The sequence below is a fragment of the Leptodactylus fuscus genome, chromosome 5, assembly GCF_031893055.1.
Source record: "Leptodactylus fuscus isolate aLepFus1 chromosome 5, aLepFus1.hap2, whole genome shotgun sequence".
Taxonomy (NCBI): domain Eukaryota; kingdom Metazoa; phylum Chordata; class Amphibia; order Anura; family Leptodactylidae; genus Leptodactylus; species Leptodactylus fuscus.
Genome location: NC_134269.1, coordinates 161,574,301 through 161,593,123, shown reverse-complemented (window position 1 = coordinate 161,593,123; position 18,823 = coordinate 161,574,301). Strand labels below are relative to the sequence as shown.

The window sequence follows — 18,823 nt, the reverse complement described above, 5'->3', positions numbered from 1 at the left end:
CTCCCAGCTGCTGTGCTATTGGTGTGACTGGAGCTGAGGGCAGATAAGAGGAGGGGTCCCTAGGATTTGTGCACATCCCACTTCTTTTTCTGCCTTCAGTCCCCTCTTACCTTGTCTACCTGCTGCCTTCAGTCCCTGTGGTCAGAGAGGACACAACCAAGCACCTGATGCTATATAAGCCTGTCTGCAGCAGACATTGTGGAGATACCTTACAGGAGATGTTCTAGATCCTGAGGAGGAGGACTCCTTTATAGGAGGTGGCCAGGAGCCCTCTACAATACACAGGGCACATTTAGGATATTGGGAAACTTCATCCTCACTGGTACACTATAGGAACTGGCACAGGGCTCTACTCCACCTGGCACTGGGTAATGCCCTCCTGCCCCTGCCTCCTGTAACCTGCCCCAGGGGCAGCACCATGTTCCTTCCTCCAGCCAGGAAAGGCTTCTCCATAGAGGCTTTAGTGGGTCCCGACCGAAGTCCAGAGGAACCTCTCAGACCCACAGCCCTAAAGTACCCCGAACCTGCGCCCGGACTGCCGCCTGCCCCGCTCCGCCCCGGGATTCGCCTCCTGGGGGCCCCAGATTTAGTGTTCTCGGAACCTCCCGCCAATCCTTATGGCCACGGCCTGGGGATCCCACAGCACCGTATCCTGCACCGGGACCCGCTCAGCTTCTGCCCCTGGATCCTGCGGCACCGGCTGCCTGGTGAGTGCTGCTGCGGACGGGGGAATGCCGGGACGTGTGGACGGGGCTCTGTACATTTATGTGTTTTGATCTAGATTACTCAACACTGTGTCATGTCAGTGATCTGAAATTTACATTATAGGGGCACAGGCACCCTAAAGCATTGCCCCCTACACCGAATGAATACTAGTTCTGCTCTACGATAGGTGACCTGGCTCTCACATGTTTTCATGGTCATAATTCTCCATTTCCAGCATTAGTAATCCTATGGTGAGAATCCTACTAATAATGAATTGGCAGACACAGCCCTATTAGTAGGAGCCCAGCAGTAGCAGAGATAGAGCTCAAGTCACACCTACAGATGACAATTCACACCTAGAAAACCTGCTCTCATTATACACGTTAGCACTGCGAGACGGTATAGGTCACCGATGTAGAGGACACAAAGTCTGCACCATCAGTGACTGAACATACTACTGCAATCTGGTCTCCCATATGAAAGGCACGTGATAGGTAAATATGAGATATAAATCGATAGGATATATATATATATATATATATATATATATATATATATATAATTTTATTATTATTTTATTATTATATTTATATTTTATTTATATATTTATATATATATAATTTATGAGTGAATAAATGTCAGTACCTTATACACTGTCCAGTCCTTGTTCCTGTGCATTTATATAGGATATTACACTGACATAACCTCATTCCATATTATTTACTTAAAGCAGAATATTGAATGCAGGACTTGGACCATATTTTCTTTTTAGAACCCCCCCCCCCCAAAAAAACAAAACAAAACAAAAAAAAACAAAAACAAAACAAAACAAAAAAAACCCCAAGAGCTGTATTGTGTAATAGCAGTAATACCTGGCACATGTTTCTTGCATTTCATCTGTTTGCTGATGGTCAACAGAATGAAAACCTCTGATTTACTGACATAGTAGAAATGTGCTGCTGAAAACTGCTATAAAAAGCATTAAAAAATGTGTGAATCCATCCATATGGTTATACACACAGTTTACAAAATTGTATTATTTTTCAGTGTAAGAACACTTCTCCTTTTATAGGGTTTCTTGCATATAAAATAATATATTGAATAATAATAATTAGTATTATTAATTTTATTAGAACATTGTGTTCTTCACCTAGTACAGAGATGACTTGCTCCACGTGTGACTTATTAAGCAATTTTATTAGTAATGTGCAGATCTATTTACATAATTTCCTACATCTGTCTACTCCTCTATATGTATCTTCTGTTCTCCTATTATATTATTTGTCATCTGCGCCAACTAAAGTCTGTACTTTAGGATCGATAATCTATATACTGTGTGTATATAAGTAATAGAAGTAAAGAGATGTCTTTTTTTTCTTCTATTTGATTGTAAAAAAAAAAAAAGATGTATTTAAAAACAAAAAACAAAAATAGTCAATTTTACACATGTATAACACTAATCTTTATATATTGTTATATAATTCTGAAACATTTAGCAGTTATAGTTTAATAGACCCATATTTCATTTTTATAACTCAAAAAATTAGATTCTGTGTTGGGATGAGTCTTTCATCATGTCCACCTTTTTGTCTGTGACCGGTCTGTTGGTGACCTCTATAGTAATGAATTATAATTTAGGGTCTATAGGCATCTATTTTGTAATCAGTGGGGTTGCTGTATTAAAAAAATAAAATAAAAAGTATATTTAATTTTTGTGCAGATCAAGAACAGGTAAAAAAAATATAAAATAAAAAATAGTGTTGATAATGGGGTTAAACAAGTGTAATGCAGGTTTTTTTTGTTTTAGCCTTGCGTGCGCCATTTTCTAGCAGAGACTTTTGTGTGTAACTCCTCCCCCTTATCCCTTCTAACATTAGGTTAGCAGGATCTAAGTTTTTAAGACTATTAGGCCTTTTCGCAACGGGCCATCTCTTGTTAAACCTTAAGTACTATCATGGTGATATGTGTATGCTAGTGGCGTATGATAGACCCCATGATAGTACTTAAGGGTTAAATATCTAGCATTTATGAATGGTTATTCCAAATCCAACTACTGTATACTACTATAACCTCAGCACAGATGAACCCCCCATGATGGTGGAAAGGTGGTATTGTGTCACATGTCCCCATGTATGTATTGTCCCAAGTAACGCTCCAGTCTAAATTTACATCTCATCAGAGTCTTATGGAGAATAATCAGGATAAATAGTAAGTGTGGACAGAGCATGGGAACCTGGGAACCTGTGTGTGCATAAATATGAGGCCCTAGGGCCAGGATTACACGTTGCAGATTTCACAAAGGAATATCCCACTTATATTATGTGGTAAAAATCTGATCATTTTAGGATGGACTTCATATTTCCAGATCTCCAGTGTATATTATCTGTCATGGATATTTTGAGGATTTCACCCGTGTCAGTTGACTAGACAAAACTCGCCTCTTTTGAATGCATGTAATTGCGTATATGTACATGATGGAACTTATATATATTTTTTTTCGTAATTTACGTAGGCATCTGAGGCTTGATGGCAATTTATTCCGAGACTTTCGCTTTCACCAAATATATTATTTATGGTATGCTCCAATGGAACTAAAACGCTGTCGATGTCAGGAAAAAAAAAATCACAAAATTTTGCATTATTTTTGTCAATGTGGACATTCTGCGCTAGATTTCACCAGTTACACTGTTAAAGGGTGATCCTGCTTTGAAAATTTGCACATCAACTAATATGCTAGAGATTGAAAATCCATAGAACAAGTCACTTGCCGCTGTGGATAAGGATTTCTTATCAGTAAAATTCTCATTCACTGTGTTGGTACTGTAATACGTTGTAGCTTTTCTGTACTGTGTGCACATACCCTTATAGGTATAACCAAAGCTGCCAGATGTATTGCACAGTAGTAATAGCTGGATAAGACTACATAATGCATATGTAGCATTACTAAATAATTATGGCAAATGCATTTGTATTGTACAGATGTATTCTTGCACATATCGGTGTCAAATATTGTGGTATAATAGACAATAGCTTCCTGCGGTGGGTTATTGCAGATAAGTAGGGATTCAATCTAAGCTAAAAGTAAAGTCTACGTGAACGAAGAAAGGAATGAATGATTTATTAAAATTATAGACTCTTTCGCTATGGCGCTAGGAACCCAAAGTAAAACATCATCGGCTGTAAATTAACTATAACTATATTTATAAACTATAAATTCTGTCATTTCAGAAGATCAGGATGGTGGTGTGTAGAATACAGCAGAATTAGGTGATTGTATGGTATTATTCTATTGTTATAAGGCTACATGCCTGTGACATCACTTATAGTAACAGCATAATAAGGAATAAATTAATAAGTAATTGTAAGTGCCATTGTAATCCATTACTATATAACATTTCATTGTTTGCCATTATCGTTTTATCAATATTCTTTCAATATCAACTACGGCCTGTTGGTTAGGAGCAATTGCTAGTAATAAATTATCATGGTATCTATAATGTTATAAGACTGGGTTTACATGGTGCATTTTTTTCTGCATTTATTGTAACTGCAGTCTAGCACATACATGTCGCCTATATAGTAATGGCCATTCACCTGAAAACCTCTGCTTACTGACATAGCAATGTGCCACTCATAACTTCAATTACCAACTGCATGTGGTTCTTCCCTAAAACAGCACTGTGTAAACCAAGCCTCAAACTTTCCTGCAGGGAATTTGCACATGACAGTATTTTGATCAGTATTAGAAGTCAAAACATGGCTCCTAAGTACTGATGTAAAACATTGACCAAAAACACTGCCATGTGAAAGTGGCCAAAATGTTAACAAGGCGTCTTTGTAGATTGTAAGCTATTATGGGCAAGGCCATTTATAATACTCACAAAGCCAGAATAAGTTATGTTGGGTATTGTGACGGCAAACATCAGCTCCCCATGCATTTATCTGTCTCTAATCTAGCCTACAATCCATTGGAGAAACCTACCATTTGGTTCGATATGGGTAAGATTATGGTTGAGTAAAGTTGCTGAACATAGACCTAGATTAGACATTTGTTTTTATGGATTATCGGCCATTAATAAATTCTGTGGTACTGTAACACATTACTATTCGTTACAGATGGGTAGAAGTAGTCATGAAAATCTGAAGATTCTGCAGATTTTCATAACCGCTCACTAACCAATTTACAGTTTACTATAGCAATTACTTATACATGTTGCTTTCACTTTACGTTTAGTGCTGTTCCTATACCTGTATGCACGTATGTAAACTGACTGTCCTACTGTAAGACGAGAAGATCTCTGGAGGGCTCAGGTGCTGACATAAGGCAAGGCCATTATAGAGCCCATTGGGTCCAACAGAGGGTAACCCATGCAACAATGGAGCAATATCCTGTTTCTGATAATATAACCTGTGAGCGATGATAGCGGCGGAGTGTACCATGCGGCTGAAAATACATAAGAACACGAACAAGGGTATATTTACATATGGCAGATATTATCAAGACATTGTCGTCTTATTTATTAGAACGGGGTATGCAGAAATACATGTGCCTGCTTCCATTTTTTCCCCTATCAGTATGTCTTTAGAGTATAGGAGGAAACCCATGCAAATACGGGGAGAACATACAAACTCCTTGCAGATGTTGTCTTTGGTTGGAGCCAAACCCAGGACTTCAGCTAACCATCGAGTCGCCTGCCTGCTTCCATTTTCTGTCACAGATCTGCCGCGTATGAATTCGCCATAACCAATTCATCCGTGCACATATTTAATCTAAGAAAAATTGACGCTTTCAACAAAGGATCTGCACTGCAGTGGAGAAATGAAAGCTGAATAGTTTTAACTGGTGAAAATCTCCCAGAAATTAGAATAATAAAATTAGAATTTTAGCTAGACTGTCTGCATTGTAATAATGGCTGCTCAATAACGCTGCCCTGTACTGCCAAGTATCTTAGGCCCATGTGACTAAAATGAAAATTAGAAATGAAATAAGTCATGGTATTGTAGTGCGAAGTAAATAAGTCAACCATGAAATATTTTATCAACACCAGGCCAACTCTAGAAAAAATTATAATTCATAACCAGTTTCCAAAGACAAATTGAAAAATGCAAAAACAAACAAGCGAAAAAACTGTGACCGAAAACACACAGATGGGAGATTCATCGTGAGGGGAATTTTTGCGAGAGTCAGCGTTACCCGTAATTTGTGCCAAAATTATTAGGTGTTGCAGGGCGTTTGATAGATTTTGCACATATGTAAGTGTTACCTTATTGTGATATGTTACTCCACTTTGTACACTGTTCCTTTACGGGAGTTAAATTGCGACTATTTTTGCGGCTTTTTAAGAAGTCATATTTGTGGCACAGAGAGCTAGGCAGGCTAATCACCAATTCTTTACAACCCAATTTTAAATGAGTTTGTAAAAATGCGTAACGTTGTAAATATTGTGTAAAAAGCCGCAAATATTATTATTATTATTATTATTATTATTAATAATAATAATAAAAATAATAATAATATTCTTATTATTTAATTTTACACCAGAATTTCGGAGTATAGGGCTTAACAAATTACCCTCACTGACTTTTTATTCCAGATTTTGCTGCATTTTTGTATCCAATATTAAAAAAAAAAGTGCAGAAATAATAGGAAGGTCTTGCACTTCTCCTTCCCGCGGTATTCACTCCTTGCTTTGGATAAGAAGGACGCTGCAAAATCTACGGTAAAATAAATAAATTACAATTCTGTGCGTTTAGCTTTATTGAATAAACTAAAGTAAGGCTGAGTTCAGAAACCGCCAAAAATCGTCAGAGAGAAAAGTCCTGTGCAGAGGACTCTTCTCTCTGCTGCCTTCAGTTTATAAATGGCAGACCCTATTACAGTCAGTAAGGTGTGCATGTAACCGCTGTTTTAGTAGTCTGTTGTTTCATTACTCAGGTCCCCCGGCAGGCCCCTATGAAGGACCATAATGACTATAATGGGGAATGTCGAGTATAATTTTATTGATTTATTGTCACATCGCCAGACGAAAAAACTTGCAGGACTTCTCAATCGTGATATTAGAAGGGCTCTGTGATGCCCACTTCAGATAGAGCCTCCAACGTACTGTATATTCTGAATGCACCCCTAGATTGTCTTTAAAAGGAGTTATCTGGGAACTGGATAAGCTTTATTACTAACATATAGCTAGGCCAGAAATCTCATTCCTCTGCAGATGGTACGTCAGTGCTGTATATTGTAGAGGAGGCAGCTTGCATAGGCTTCCAGTACCCCATTACATTCTCCACTTGTAAACATTGAAGTTCTGGTGGCCGTGGATATGTATAATTTATATGTATGTGTCAAAAAACTTGTCCAGTGCAGAGGGAACCCTGACAAGCTTTTAGTACAGTTTATAGACCAACAGGTATGAACAACAGGGTTGGCCTTAGAGAAAATAGGGCCAAGGGTTGCATGGAATATAGAATTCCTCCCCTGCCCGTTATTGTTTTTAGATAGTTTTTCTTGTATTTTTAAAGTGTGTATATATAGTACTGTGAAAAAATACTGCAAAGTTAGAAGGCTTCAATAATAGAAGTGTTAATGGTTTGTTTTTGTCAATTAACAAAATGCAAAGTGAATGAACAAAAGAGAAATCTAAATCAACATTTGGTGTGATCGCCAGGTATACGTGCACACAGTTTTTGAAGGAACTCTGCTTTGGCTCGGAGATTGTTCTAAACCTCTTGGAGAGATAACCACAGGTCTTCTGTGGATGTGGGCTTGCTCAAATCCTTCTTCCTCTTTATGTAATCCCAGATGGACTGGATGATGTTGAGGTTAGGGCTTATATATAATATAGATAGATAGATAGATAGATAGATAGATAGATAGATAGATAGATAGATAGATTTTTTTTAACCAAGTCTTTATAATGCCAAATGATGCTTCCATTCAATGTCCAGATAGTTGGGTATTCAGTTAAAACTACCATATAATCCCCATGTAACACTGTAATTCAATGCCAGGATAAAACTGCCATTCAGTGTCAAATAATACCGCCATATTGCTTAAATAGTGAAAGGTGTACTTGCTTCATTCAGATTGCTCACTCCTAGAGTCCTATCCTTGGTAAGCCCTCTAGAAAATGGGTCTTTGGGTAATATCCCACCTCATAAAACTGTCCAATAATAGAATGCTCTAAACTTGATATGGAGAACTTGGTCAAATATTCTGAAACTATAAGAATACTGCTCCACTTGGGTAAGGTTACTTCTCCCTATGGTGTGCTATAGTGGCATGCCGCCATGTCAAGTCTTGTTCATTTATCATAAAATCAGACTTATGTGCTCACTCCCCTCAGGATCTATAGTGGTCAGTGTAGATCTGGTTGACTTGAGAGGTGAACTGAGGATGTTTCCTTGTGTTTAAAGAGTATCCATGACGCCATGTCCCTCAGGTATATTCTATAGGACCACATGATGCATTGTGGGTAATTGTTTACCAAACTGCTTGATCAGCAACAAACATTTGTGACAATTCCAAGTTCTGCTCCATAACTACCACTTATATAATGACTGATTTTACTGCCATCACTACCCAGAAGCAGAACCTGGTATTTAGTTGACTGGTGATTCCTACTTGCGTAACTAAATTTCCAGTACAGTTCCAAAAACTTCTGCCCTTTTTGATAAAACTTAATCCCTTATTTTAATGACTGCTATTAAATCTACACCCTCATTCTTCCCCACATTAACAGCTGCCTGACAATACAGTATATAGGGTATCAGAGGACATGGCTCGCTACTTGCACATTTGCTACGCTGTTTCGTCACACCCCTTTTTCTAGGCTTGCTTCAAAGCCTCATGGGATGGACACTAGTTAATGGTTATTTTATAGCAAAATACATGTTTCAGAAGAAATGGAGAGTAACAAATCCAAGCATTTACCCACAAATTCTACCTAGTCCTTCAGAGTCTGCCATACAAAGGTTAAGCATCTCCGTTTAACCAATGAAGGCAGTAATGGAAAGTCTGTGAACCACTTATATAACATGACCATTGTTTGGTCTATACTGTACCTGTCCTATATCTCCACCAATTTCTGTTTTTTTTTAATTTGGGTTGAGTAACTTTCTCCATTCTATACAGTATAGAAGACTGGGTATGTGGAAGAAACAGTTGGTAGTACTCCTATCTGCCCAAGTAGTCTACCCACTTTCTCCTATGGTGTGTTCTCTTAGTACATCGGTAACCATACACTATTCATAGGGTTTTTAGGAGTCAAAACTGACTTGACTTCACAATCACATATATTAAGTTTACTTCACATCTATGTCGATGAACTCTGTTTTGTCAAGTAACATTGAAATTGTTACCTAATGGAACGGAACAGGAGGATTGACATATATAGAATTTACTTGTATTGGGTCTGTCGGGATGTGTCACGCTGTATGACGTCTTACCAGAAAAAAATAATGCAGATATATATTTTTTTCTGACGTTTTTACAATGACACCTGAGCTTGGGAGTGCAATTGCAGCCTACATTGCATGTGGGAACTGGGCCTTAAACGTAACCAAACTACTTGCCCGTGACTCAACTCCTTGTTAACCAAGCCAGAAGCAAATAGGTGCAGCACAGTATTTGGTTATCCTTACATGACCTCTTTTAGGGTAGGTTCACATCAAACTCCTTATGTTTGGCAGGACTGACTGAAACCTTTCAGCAGATATATGTCCCAAACATATGCAACTATATTGGTATATTGTTTCACATGTCTGCCAATGACACCCTTAAATATATATACTAGACAATTTAATTTTCTATATGGTTGTATTGAAAATTCGTATTGGTTATACTTTTCAGTAAAGGGTAAATGTAGAGGCAAAACGTTGATGCACTCAATCTTCAGAATTGGAAAATATGAATGTATTATCCTATTGGAATAGGCTTTTGCGATGTCTTTTGCTGCATTTAGTTTGTGTTTGCCGGTACATTAAAAACAAAAAAACTGCAGTGTTTTATAAGTTTTTTTTGTTAAATTTAAATGGAGAAAAAATGACAAAGAAACAAAAAGAACATATCTATAATAACCGAACTATCATATTTACTGCACAATATATTTATTATAATAAATTCTAATTAATAATGTATACTAATTGATACATAACCACTATTGTAGTATTTGTATTTGTTGAGGATTTCCAGATTTTGGAATGCCCAAGTTAAAAGCCTGTTCACTTGAAGCAGTTATGTCTCATGCAGAAGAATAATTGATAATGCAAGTATTATATCAAGCACGACCGCTGTGCAGGACAACTTATGTGCAGTTATTTTATATAAATAGGAATAACAGCCTGGGCATTTACACGCAGCATCACAGGACGTGTCAGGCCCCAACATATACTCAATTTAATCTACGTTCAGGTTTAACACAATATTGATCCTTATGATAAGAATGGAGTCTAAATGTTAGTTTACAATATATGTGTGCAATTAATAATATCTTAGGGTCCATGCAGTCAACCAAGAAAAGTAAACTTTTTAGGATTCCTTCACGTACACTTTTTGTGTGTCTATTTTCTTGTGGAAAATTCCATATGGTCGTGTAACTATTCATATATTCATGTATTTCTCAAGTGGTTTTATATATTACTTTTATTTGACATATTTGACAAGTGAATTTATGGAATTGCCATTGCCAAGACATTCAGCTTTACAAAAAAAAAAAACACCAAGTCTAAGGGGAAAACGCTGTATGTAGTGTGTTTTACAGCTCCCTGTTTTCTAACAGCAAAAATTGCTATTGTGAAAGCAACCATATGGATTTACAGTAAAAGCTTTCTTTCCTAATAGGATAAAATATATCTCATGTTCAGTATTTAAAGTGTTAAAAATGCAAAAGTATGGCTTTTTATAAGATAACAAAAAAAAAAAAATTTTTCAAACTGAGCACATAGGCCTTTGTATTAGGAGAGTTGACAGGAGGGACTGGAAATCGTAGTTATGCCCCGGGGAATATAGATTCGATATATATCTTATAACATTTTTGGCACATACTTAGTAATATAATCTTATTTACTATATTGTTGCTGCTATTTTATACTTATTGGACCGTAAAATGTATCCATTGCTGTTTATACTCGATGCCTATAAATCTGTCTACAATAAAAAGCAAAAGTATAAATTCCCTTCTTACTGGCAGCAGCATTCTCCTAGAACCTTTGTGCTGAGTGGGGATCGCCTTTTTCCTTTTGATAAGAATAGATGATCGCCTTTTGATAAGAATAGATGTCTCATCGGTGTTATAAACAGATCGCAGAAACGCAGCATTTTTTAAATGTATTTTTTGCAGCTTTTATTGCATTTTTTTGAGCCAAAGTCAGGAGTGGATTTAACAGAAGGTGAAATATTTAAGCACATCCTTTATATTTTCCATTCCTTTTCAAGCCTCTTCTGATTTTGGCCGCAACCTTTTTTTTTTTGCTTTTGCACTTTCCAACATCACCTGTCCACAGCATAGGGGTATCTTGCTGATCAGTGGCGGTCCAACAGCTGTGATTTCTACCTATCATAGCATGTTACCTGTTTTGCAGATAAAAAATGTGTGCTGTCGCTCCATTCATTGCAATATGATCCATCAGAAATAACCAGTCAGTTTCAAAGTTCGGTTATTCTGATGGCATTTAATATCGGGTACAATACACGATCAGCGGGACTCTCTCCAGTTGGATCCCCACAGACCAGCAAGTTACGCTCATGCTGTGGATTTGGGGTAACTTTTTATAACTGGAATACCCCTTTAATAGATTGCAAAAAGTAGAAATAAAAATGTCACTTTGCATTATTATGTTATTTTTATAGCTCCATTAGGGGGTGTTCACACTTGCGCCCGTGTCCGCCCGCCGGGCTTCTGTCCTATTCCCCAGGGAAACTGCATAGGGGACGGCTTCTCGGCGGTCAGTATTAAAACCCATTCATTTCAATGGGTTTTTAAAGCAAACCGCCGTTGTCCCTATGCAGCCTTTATATGACGGTGCTGTACATATGAAGAAGCCCTTTACATACATAGTGCAGGTACAATAAAGACAATGCTTACTAGACAACTGAGATGCTACAGGGGAAAAACATTCTACACCTGAAAGGGCTGACAATCTGGACAGAGACAATAGGTGAGGGGTAGAAGCCATTTATATGTATGGTTACTGTGAGATGTACGTTGTTCTGAGGTGGCAGTATGGTGGCTGTGAGATGTACAGTATTCTGAGGTGACAGTATGGTTACTGTGATATGTACGCTGTTCTGAGGTGACAGTATGGTTACTGTGATATGTACGCTGTTCTGAGGTAACAGTATGGTTACTGTGATATGTACGCTGTTCTGAGGTGACAGTATGGTTACTGTGAGATGTACACTCTTCTGAGGTAACAGTATGGTGGCTGTGAGATGTACAGTGTTCTGAGGTGGCAGTATGGTGGCTGTGAGATGTACAGTGTTCTGAGGTGACAGTATGGTTACTGTGAGATGTACGCTGTTCTGAGGTGGCAGTATAGTTACTGTGATATATACGCTGTTCTGAGGTGGCAGTATAGTTACTGTGATATATACGCTGTTCTGAGGTGGCAGTATAGTTACTGTGACGCTGGGTTCACACCTGCGTCTGGGGTCTCCGTACTATGGTTTCCGTCTTCTGCATGGCAGAAGACGGAAACCATAGATCGGGTCCGGCCGTGAGCGGCGGTGAGTGTTTTAGGCTCTCCGCCGCGAAACCGGATTTTTTTATCCGGACACAGAGTACTGCATGTCCGACTCTGTGTCCGGATTATAAAATGAATGGGTGAGAAAGACTCCTGCAGGTTTCCGTCTCCTGCATCTGTTTTATGCAGGAAACGGAAACCTGCAATAAGGACCGACGACGCAGATGTGAACTAGCCCTGATATGTACGCTCTTCTGAGGTAACAGTATGGTTACTGTGATATGTACGCTGTTCTGAGGTGACAGTATGGTTACTGTGAGATGTACACTCTTCTGAGGTAACAGTATGGTGGCTGTGAGATGTACAGTGTTCTGAGGTGACAGTATGGTGGCTGTGAGATGTACGCTCTTCTGAGGTAACAGTATGGTGGCTGTGAGATGTACAGTGTTCTGATGTGAGAGTATGGTGGCTGTGAGATGTACAGTGTTCTGAGGTGGCAGTATGGTTACTGTGATATGTACGCTCTTCTGAGGTAACAGTATGGTGGCTGTGAGATGTACAGTGTTCTGAGGTGGCAGTATGGTGGCTGTGAGATGTACAGTGTTCTGAGGTGACAGTATGGTTACTGTGAGATGTACACTCTTCTGAGGTGACAGTATGGGTGCTGTGAGATGTACAGTGTTCTGAGGTGTGTGTTTAGGTTTTTAGGTTTCAGTCATGAACAGTGAGCAGTCTGATGTGCTGGGATAGTGCTGGTGTAACCAGGAGTGAAGGAGGACGATGAGGATCAGAGATTACTAGTGAACCTGCTTAGGTCAGACATGTATGGAAGGGGCAGATTGTACTTGTTGTATAAAACGTTAATACTATATTTTCAGTTTGTAAACTGCCATATCCATTGCTGTTTCATGTGCTAATTTGTACCTAGGGAAGGAAAATGTATTGCTCATTTGTGCAGATTCCAAGCTCCTGCTGGCAGACCATCCATCGATAAGCAGATGTTAGAGTGACTTGTGTAGTCTCGCTCTACACTTTTCTAGCGTTCTATCCTATAATAAAATTTTGAAAAAACCTTCTGTACCTCCCTATATTTGTGTGCATGACATGATCGAGTCGGCTCAATCACTCAAAGACTGTACAATTAAGTTTTACTTCTTGAGGTTGACTTAATTCATGTAGCTGTGAGGGAAGCTTTGAAGGTCTGTTCCTGAATACCTGAGGGCGGTTTCAGTACTTTGCAGACCAGCTCTAAATTGCTTGCCATTTGGCCTACTGAACATTAACTGATGACAAATGAGCCTTTAAGTATTTTACCACCAGACGACCATGAGCATCGCCCTGAATGATGAGTGAAGACTTCACAACCACAAGGCCGTTGCTTTATTCATCATGACAGTGGGCAGCACCTTCTAACCTTCTAAGGGTTTTTTGTTTTTTTTTAGCTTAGACTTAATGCATACTCTATAAACCAACATATATATTTGCATCTAAAACTAGTGCGAATAATTGTGAATAGCTAAATCTAAAGGCCCATTCCCAAGCTTGGTCAGCGGATGAAAACCTACCGACATGAAGTCGCAAATGATCACACCATTATATAGCTTTTTACCTGTATAATTCTGATTATTAGCGGCCGTGTCCAGGAGGAGTTTCATCCACATGAGACCCCCAAACCCTTGCAGTGATGTATTATAACTGGTTGTTCATTTTTTAATAATCTTTGTTATCGTGCTCTTGTCTCATGCTGAAAACGAAGGGTTCTAATAACTAAATATTCTTATGAAAAAGTGTAAACTAGTGAATATAACAATGTATCAGGACAGATTACAGCAACGCCGTCTGTGTTTTCAAGCATTGGGTCACCTATCAATACTCCATAAGGCTGGGGCCCCGCATTGCGAGTGGGAATGCCACGGCTTAAAACGCGCTGTTTAACACAGTATTGAGGGCCCCTTACATGTTTAGGGGTGATTGTAGTCACACGTGAGTCTGGGTTTACATAGTGCCACTTTAAATATATATATATATATATATATATATATATATACGAAAAAAGAAAAGCGTACGATTCCATTGTATGACCATATAATTAAAAATGAACCGTTGGATGATGATGAATGTATACACTTATGTAATAGTTAATTTCATTTTAATAAGAAATTACAATTCTGTAAATTCTAAATTCTGAATTACACCTGTTATCTTACTCATTATATCAAAAATACAGTTCAAATTTAAGGCATATCCATACCAATGTCTGGATGGAAAATGTTTCTAAACTGATCAGCTGAATGTATAAAATGTTTCCGTTTACATTTATTTTTCAATTATTAAATAAATTGGTTTTAATACCTGAAAATACCTGTATTAATATCAAGTGATACTTTGCTCGTATTATTTTCCAGACCTAAGAAATAAACTGTCCTCTACTAAATGTACTAGTATGAACATGGCCTTAGTAAAATTTTAAATATAGGTAACCATTTGTATACTTTTATGTTTGGACTTCTGTGCACTGCCTAAAAATCGTTCAATATATAAACACTGACTGGTCTATTGAATTTCTAAAGATTCCTTTTTTGTCGTGCATTAGGTTACTTATACATTCTGCAACACTTGCTATATATAAAGATTTTCTAACTTTTTATTTATTTATTTATTTTTTTAGGGGAAGAAAATAACCCAGAGAACTATTTACTTCAGGGACCTTTTTCACGGAAACCTAAAAGAATACGAACTGCTTTCTCTCCATCACAACTTCTGCGACTTGAAGGAGCCTTTGAGAAGAACCACTACGTAGTAGGGACGGAAAGGAAACAGCTTGCAAACAGCTTGTGCCTCACAGAAACCCAGGTATTGCATAATATACAAGAAATTCTGTGCGGCAGGAGAGGATCATGCACATACAACATAGACACTATTCTCTAATACATTGCTATTATCAAAATAGCCGCCTTTAGCAATAGGTATACAGAACAGTATAAAGAAACAGTAAATGTTCATATATTTTAAAGAACTTTTGCAGACATGTCAACAACAATTGTGGTTTGTTTGTTTTTTTATACTTTTGACAATTTTATTCAGCTTTTTGAAGATTGTTTTTGGGAAGCAAGGTCTAAAAAATTTGACAATGTAATTGTGTTTATTTATTTTTTTACATATTAAATGGACAAAGTCTTTGAGCTTTTCATTAGGAGGTCGTTCACATGTTAGTGGCCGTCAGCGGTGTCCGTAGCTATTGTCCGTTTCAAGATTTTAGCAATGGACAATAGCTGAACCATGAGAAATCCGTTAAAATTTCAATTCATTTCAGTAGGATTTTATCTTGTGTCTGCTTGTGTCCATTTACACCCAAGTCCATTTTTCTCAAGTGAACAAAAAATATCCTACATGCAGGACTTTTCTGTACGTTAGGAAAAAACGGATGTCAAGTGTCCATTATTTTTTTAACATTGAAGTCTATGGCAACGGACTTATAATGGACAGTAACTGATAGTCATCTTTTTTTTTTTTTTCTTAATGGACACCTTCATAACAGAATCCAATGGTAGTGCAAACCCTACCTAACATATTTGAACATTTTTTTAATTTTTTTTTTTTTTAATAAATATTTTAAGATGAATAGGGCTTGATGTGCTGAGCTAACAGAACTAACCCTTTAGATACTGCAGATTCTATTGAATGTGTCTGCTAAGGATTTAAACCTTCAGAATTGGAGTTATCTTGCAACCTGTAATATATAGCTGATTCCTGCTGCATATGGCCAATGGCTGCACAATTAGGATGCGTTCACACAGAGTTTTTTGGTCAGAAATTTGGTCAGGAAAAATCCGCTCAGTAAAATTCCTGAGGCTTTTTTTAGGCATTTTTTGAAGCGGTTTTTTGAAGCGTTCTCCACCTGAAAAAAATCAATGCAACTCAATGGGAGGCAGAAAATCCGCCTGTTGTTTTTTGAGGCTTTTTTTTTTTTTCTTTTAAACGCTTAAAAAAACGCTTCAGAAAAAACGGCAGCGGTTTTTCCACCTCCCATTGACTTGCATTGAATTTTACAGGCGGAAAACGCCTGAAGAATGGACATGTCGCTTCTAGCGTTAAATGGACATGTCGCTTCTAGCGTTAAATCTGCTAGCGGAAAAAAAGAAGCAGGTTACATAGGACTGTATCGTGAGGTGTTTTTTGGAGGAGGATTTTGAGACGGATTCCTGACCAAATTCCTGACCAAAAAACTCTGTGTGAACTCAGCCTTATACATCTAAGTCTAAGGCCCCACGTTGCGGAAACGCAGCTTTTTTTGTTAGAATAAACAAAAAAGTAAAGTAGTGGCTCACCGAATTTTCATGTGGTGGTCAGATCTTCCGGGTGCACGGCCAGAAAAATCCCGGACTCCTGGGATAATCAACAGTGTGTAGAATACAAAAATGATCCAGTCCGCACTCCAGAGATGACCTTTTTTCTAAAATTTAACTTTTAATTTTCCATACGTAAAAATGGGCAAATCTAGTACAAACAAAAAAACGTGATAGTGAAGACACAAAAGTGTTTTAAAATCCCATCATTCGAGACCTGGCTGACGCGTTTCCGGGTATGCTGTACCCCTTAGTCATAGCCTGGCTATGACTAAGGGGTACAGCATACCCGGAAACGCGTCAGCCAGGTCTCGAATGATGGGATTTTAAAACACTTTTGTGTCTTCACTATCACATTTTTTTGTTTGTACTAGATTTGCCCATTTTTACGTATGGAAAATTAAAAGTTAAATTTTAGAAAAAAGGTCATCTCTGGAGTGCGGACTGGATCATTTTTGTATTCTACAAGCTTTTTTTGTTGCAGATTTTGCTGTGGTTTTTTGAGCCAAAGCCAAGAATGGATTGAGCAGAAGGGAGAGGTATGAGAGTTTCCTATATATTTCTCAGATCTTTTGTATCCAAAATTTGGCTAAAAAAAAAACCGCAACAAAATCTGCAACAAAAAAACTGCATTTCTGCGACGTGGAATTTTTAACAGCATTTTTTATATAATGAGTAAGATTATAGCTGCATTTAAGAATACATGCTACATATTAAGGAAAGACCCACATTGCGGAAACGTTGCTTTTTTTTGTTGTGTTTTTTTGAGCCAAATTCAAGAATGGCTAAAAAAGGAATGGGGAATATATAGGAAGCTATTATACTTTTACCTTTCGCTTAATCTACTGGCTTTTGCTCAAAAAAAGCAGCAAATTCTGCAACAAAAAGCTGCGTTTCCGCAACGTGGGGCTTTAGCCTTAGGCCAGGGCCCCACGGGACAGAAACACCGCAATTTTGGAATTTCTAGCGGTAAAAACTGCGGTGCGGACAAGCCGTGATTTCCAAAATCATCGCGGTTTGGGAAATCACAGCATATCAATTATACCTATGGAAATGCCAGCAGTTTCCCCGTATGTAAAATTGTAACAGAAAGTCAGCAGAGGAAAACTCCATGAACTTTCTGTCTAAAGCACTGCAGGAAGTGCAACGACGCAATACATTGCCACCGTGGTTTTTCCCACAGCGCTTTTTTATGTAGGACGTCCCATGTGGCCTTAGCCTTAAGCAGTGTTTCAGATGTGTGTTTTATAATGTTTTTATTCACATGACCATATTCAGAGCATGTTGCATTTTTCAAAATATTAAAGAAGCAAACTCTACATATTGTAGGAGGGGAAAAAGACAGGCTATTAAAATTCAATAACATTATGAGTAAACTTACATATGGTTGCAGGGCCTAAGGGTACTAAGATATATTTGTATTTCCCAAAACAGGCATGTCAGGAGAACTGCAAGGTTATCTGTAAATCGGACAGGGCCAACAATGCACTATTAGACTGTTTAGGATAAGGGGTGTGCCATTTCTAGGATATTGCTTAGAAATGATCCTTCCTGTTATTATCAAAATAATAAAATTTCACATCCTTCAATGTTGTTGTTTCGTATGTTTTATAGTTAAGCCAACCATTACAAATACACCTTTGTCTTTCTATAGGTAAAGGTATGGTTTCAGAACAGAAGGACAAAGCACAAGCGTCAGAAATTAGAAGAGGAGTGTCCAGATTCTCAACAGAAAAGAAAAAGCAGCCAGCATGTCAACAGATGGAGAATGGCGACATGTCAGAACAGCCCCAAGGACATTGATGTCACATCAGATGACTGACATCACTTGTGTAATAAACTGCATATGTTACATGAAGACGGATTATCATGTCACGTGATGAGGTGTTATCTGCAGGAGATCACTGTCAGAAATCTGCCTACAGTTTGGACACTGGAAAATGCACTTGGGTCAAAGCCTGCAATTTCACTTATTTTTCCTGGACATTCTGGTGAATGACTTTGACCTAAAATTATCCGAAAGATGTAACCACACTGCAGAGCTATAGTGACGCATGACTATGGAAGCTGAACCAGACGGACAGACTGAGAAGTGT

The 18,823-nt window shown here is 38.0% G+C and overlaps 1 protein-coding gene across 1 annotated transcript; it reads left to right on the top strand.

Moving 5' to 3' along the window:
* The first annotated feature begins 418 nt into the window (after positions 1–418).
* LOC142205010 (homeobox protein EMX1-like) lies at positions 419–18,549 on the top strand. The gene is made up of 3 exons (XM_075276356.1): positions 419–707; positions 15,050–15,234; positions 18,382–18,549. Exons 1-3 carry the CDS (start codon positions 419–421, stop codon positions 18,547–18,549), a joined length of 642 nt encoding a protein of 213 aa, XP_075132457.1.
* The last annotated feature ends 274 nt before the right edge of the window (positions 18,550–18,823 follow it).

Coding starts and splice junctions, on each gene's coding strand:
- LOC142205010 (XM_075276356.1), top strand. CDS start 419: ATGTTCCTTCCTCCAGCCAGGAAAGGCTTCTCCATAGAGGCTTTAGTG. Junction 708..15,049: donor CCTGCGGCACCGGCTGCCTG/GTGAGTGCTGCT, acceptor TTATTTTTTTAG/GGGAAGAAAATAACCCAGAG. Junction 15,235..18,381: donor TGTGCCTCACAGAAACCCAG/GTATTGCATAAT, acceptor GTCTTTCTATAG/GTAAAGGTATGGTTTCAGAA.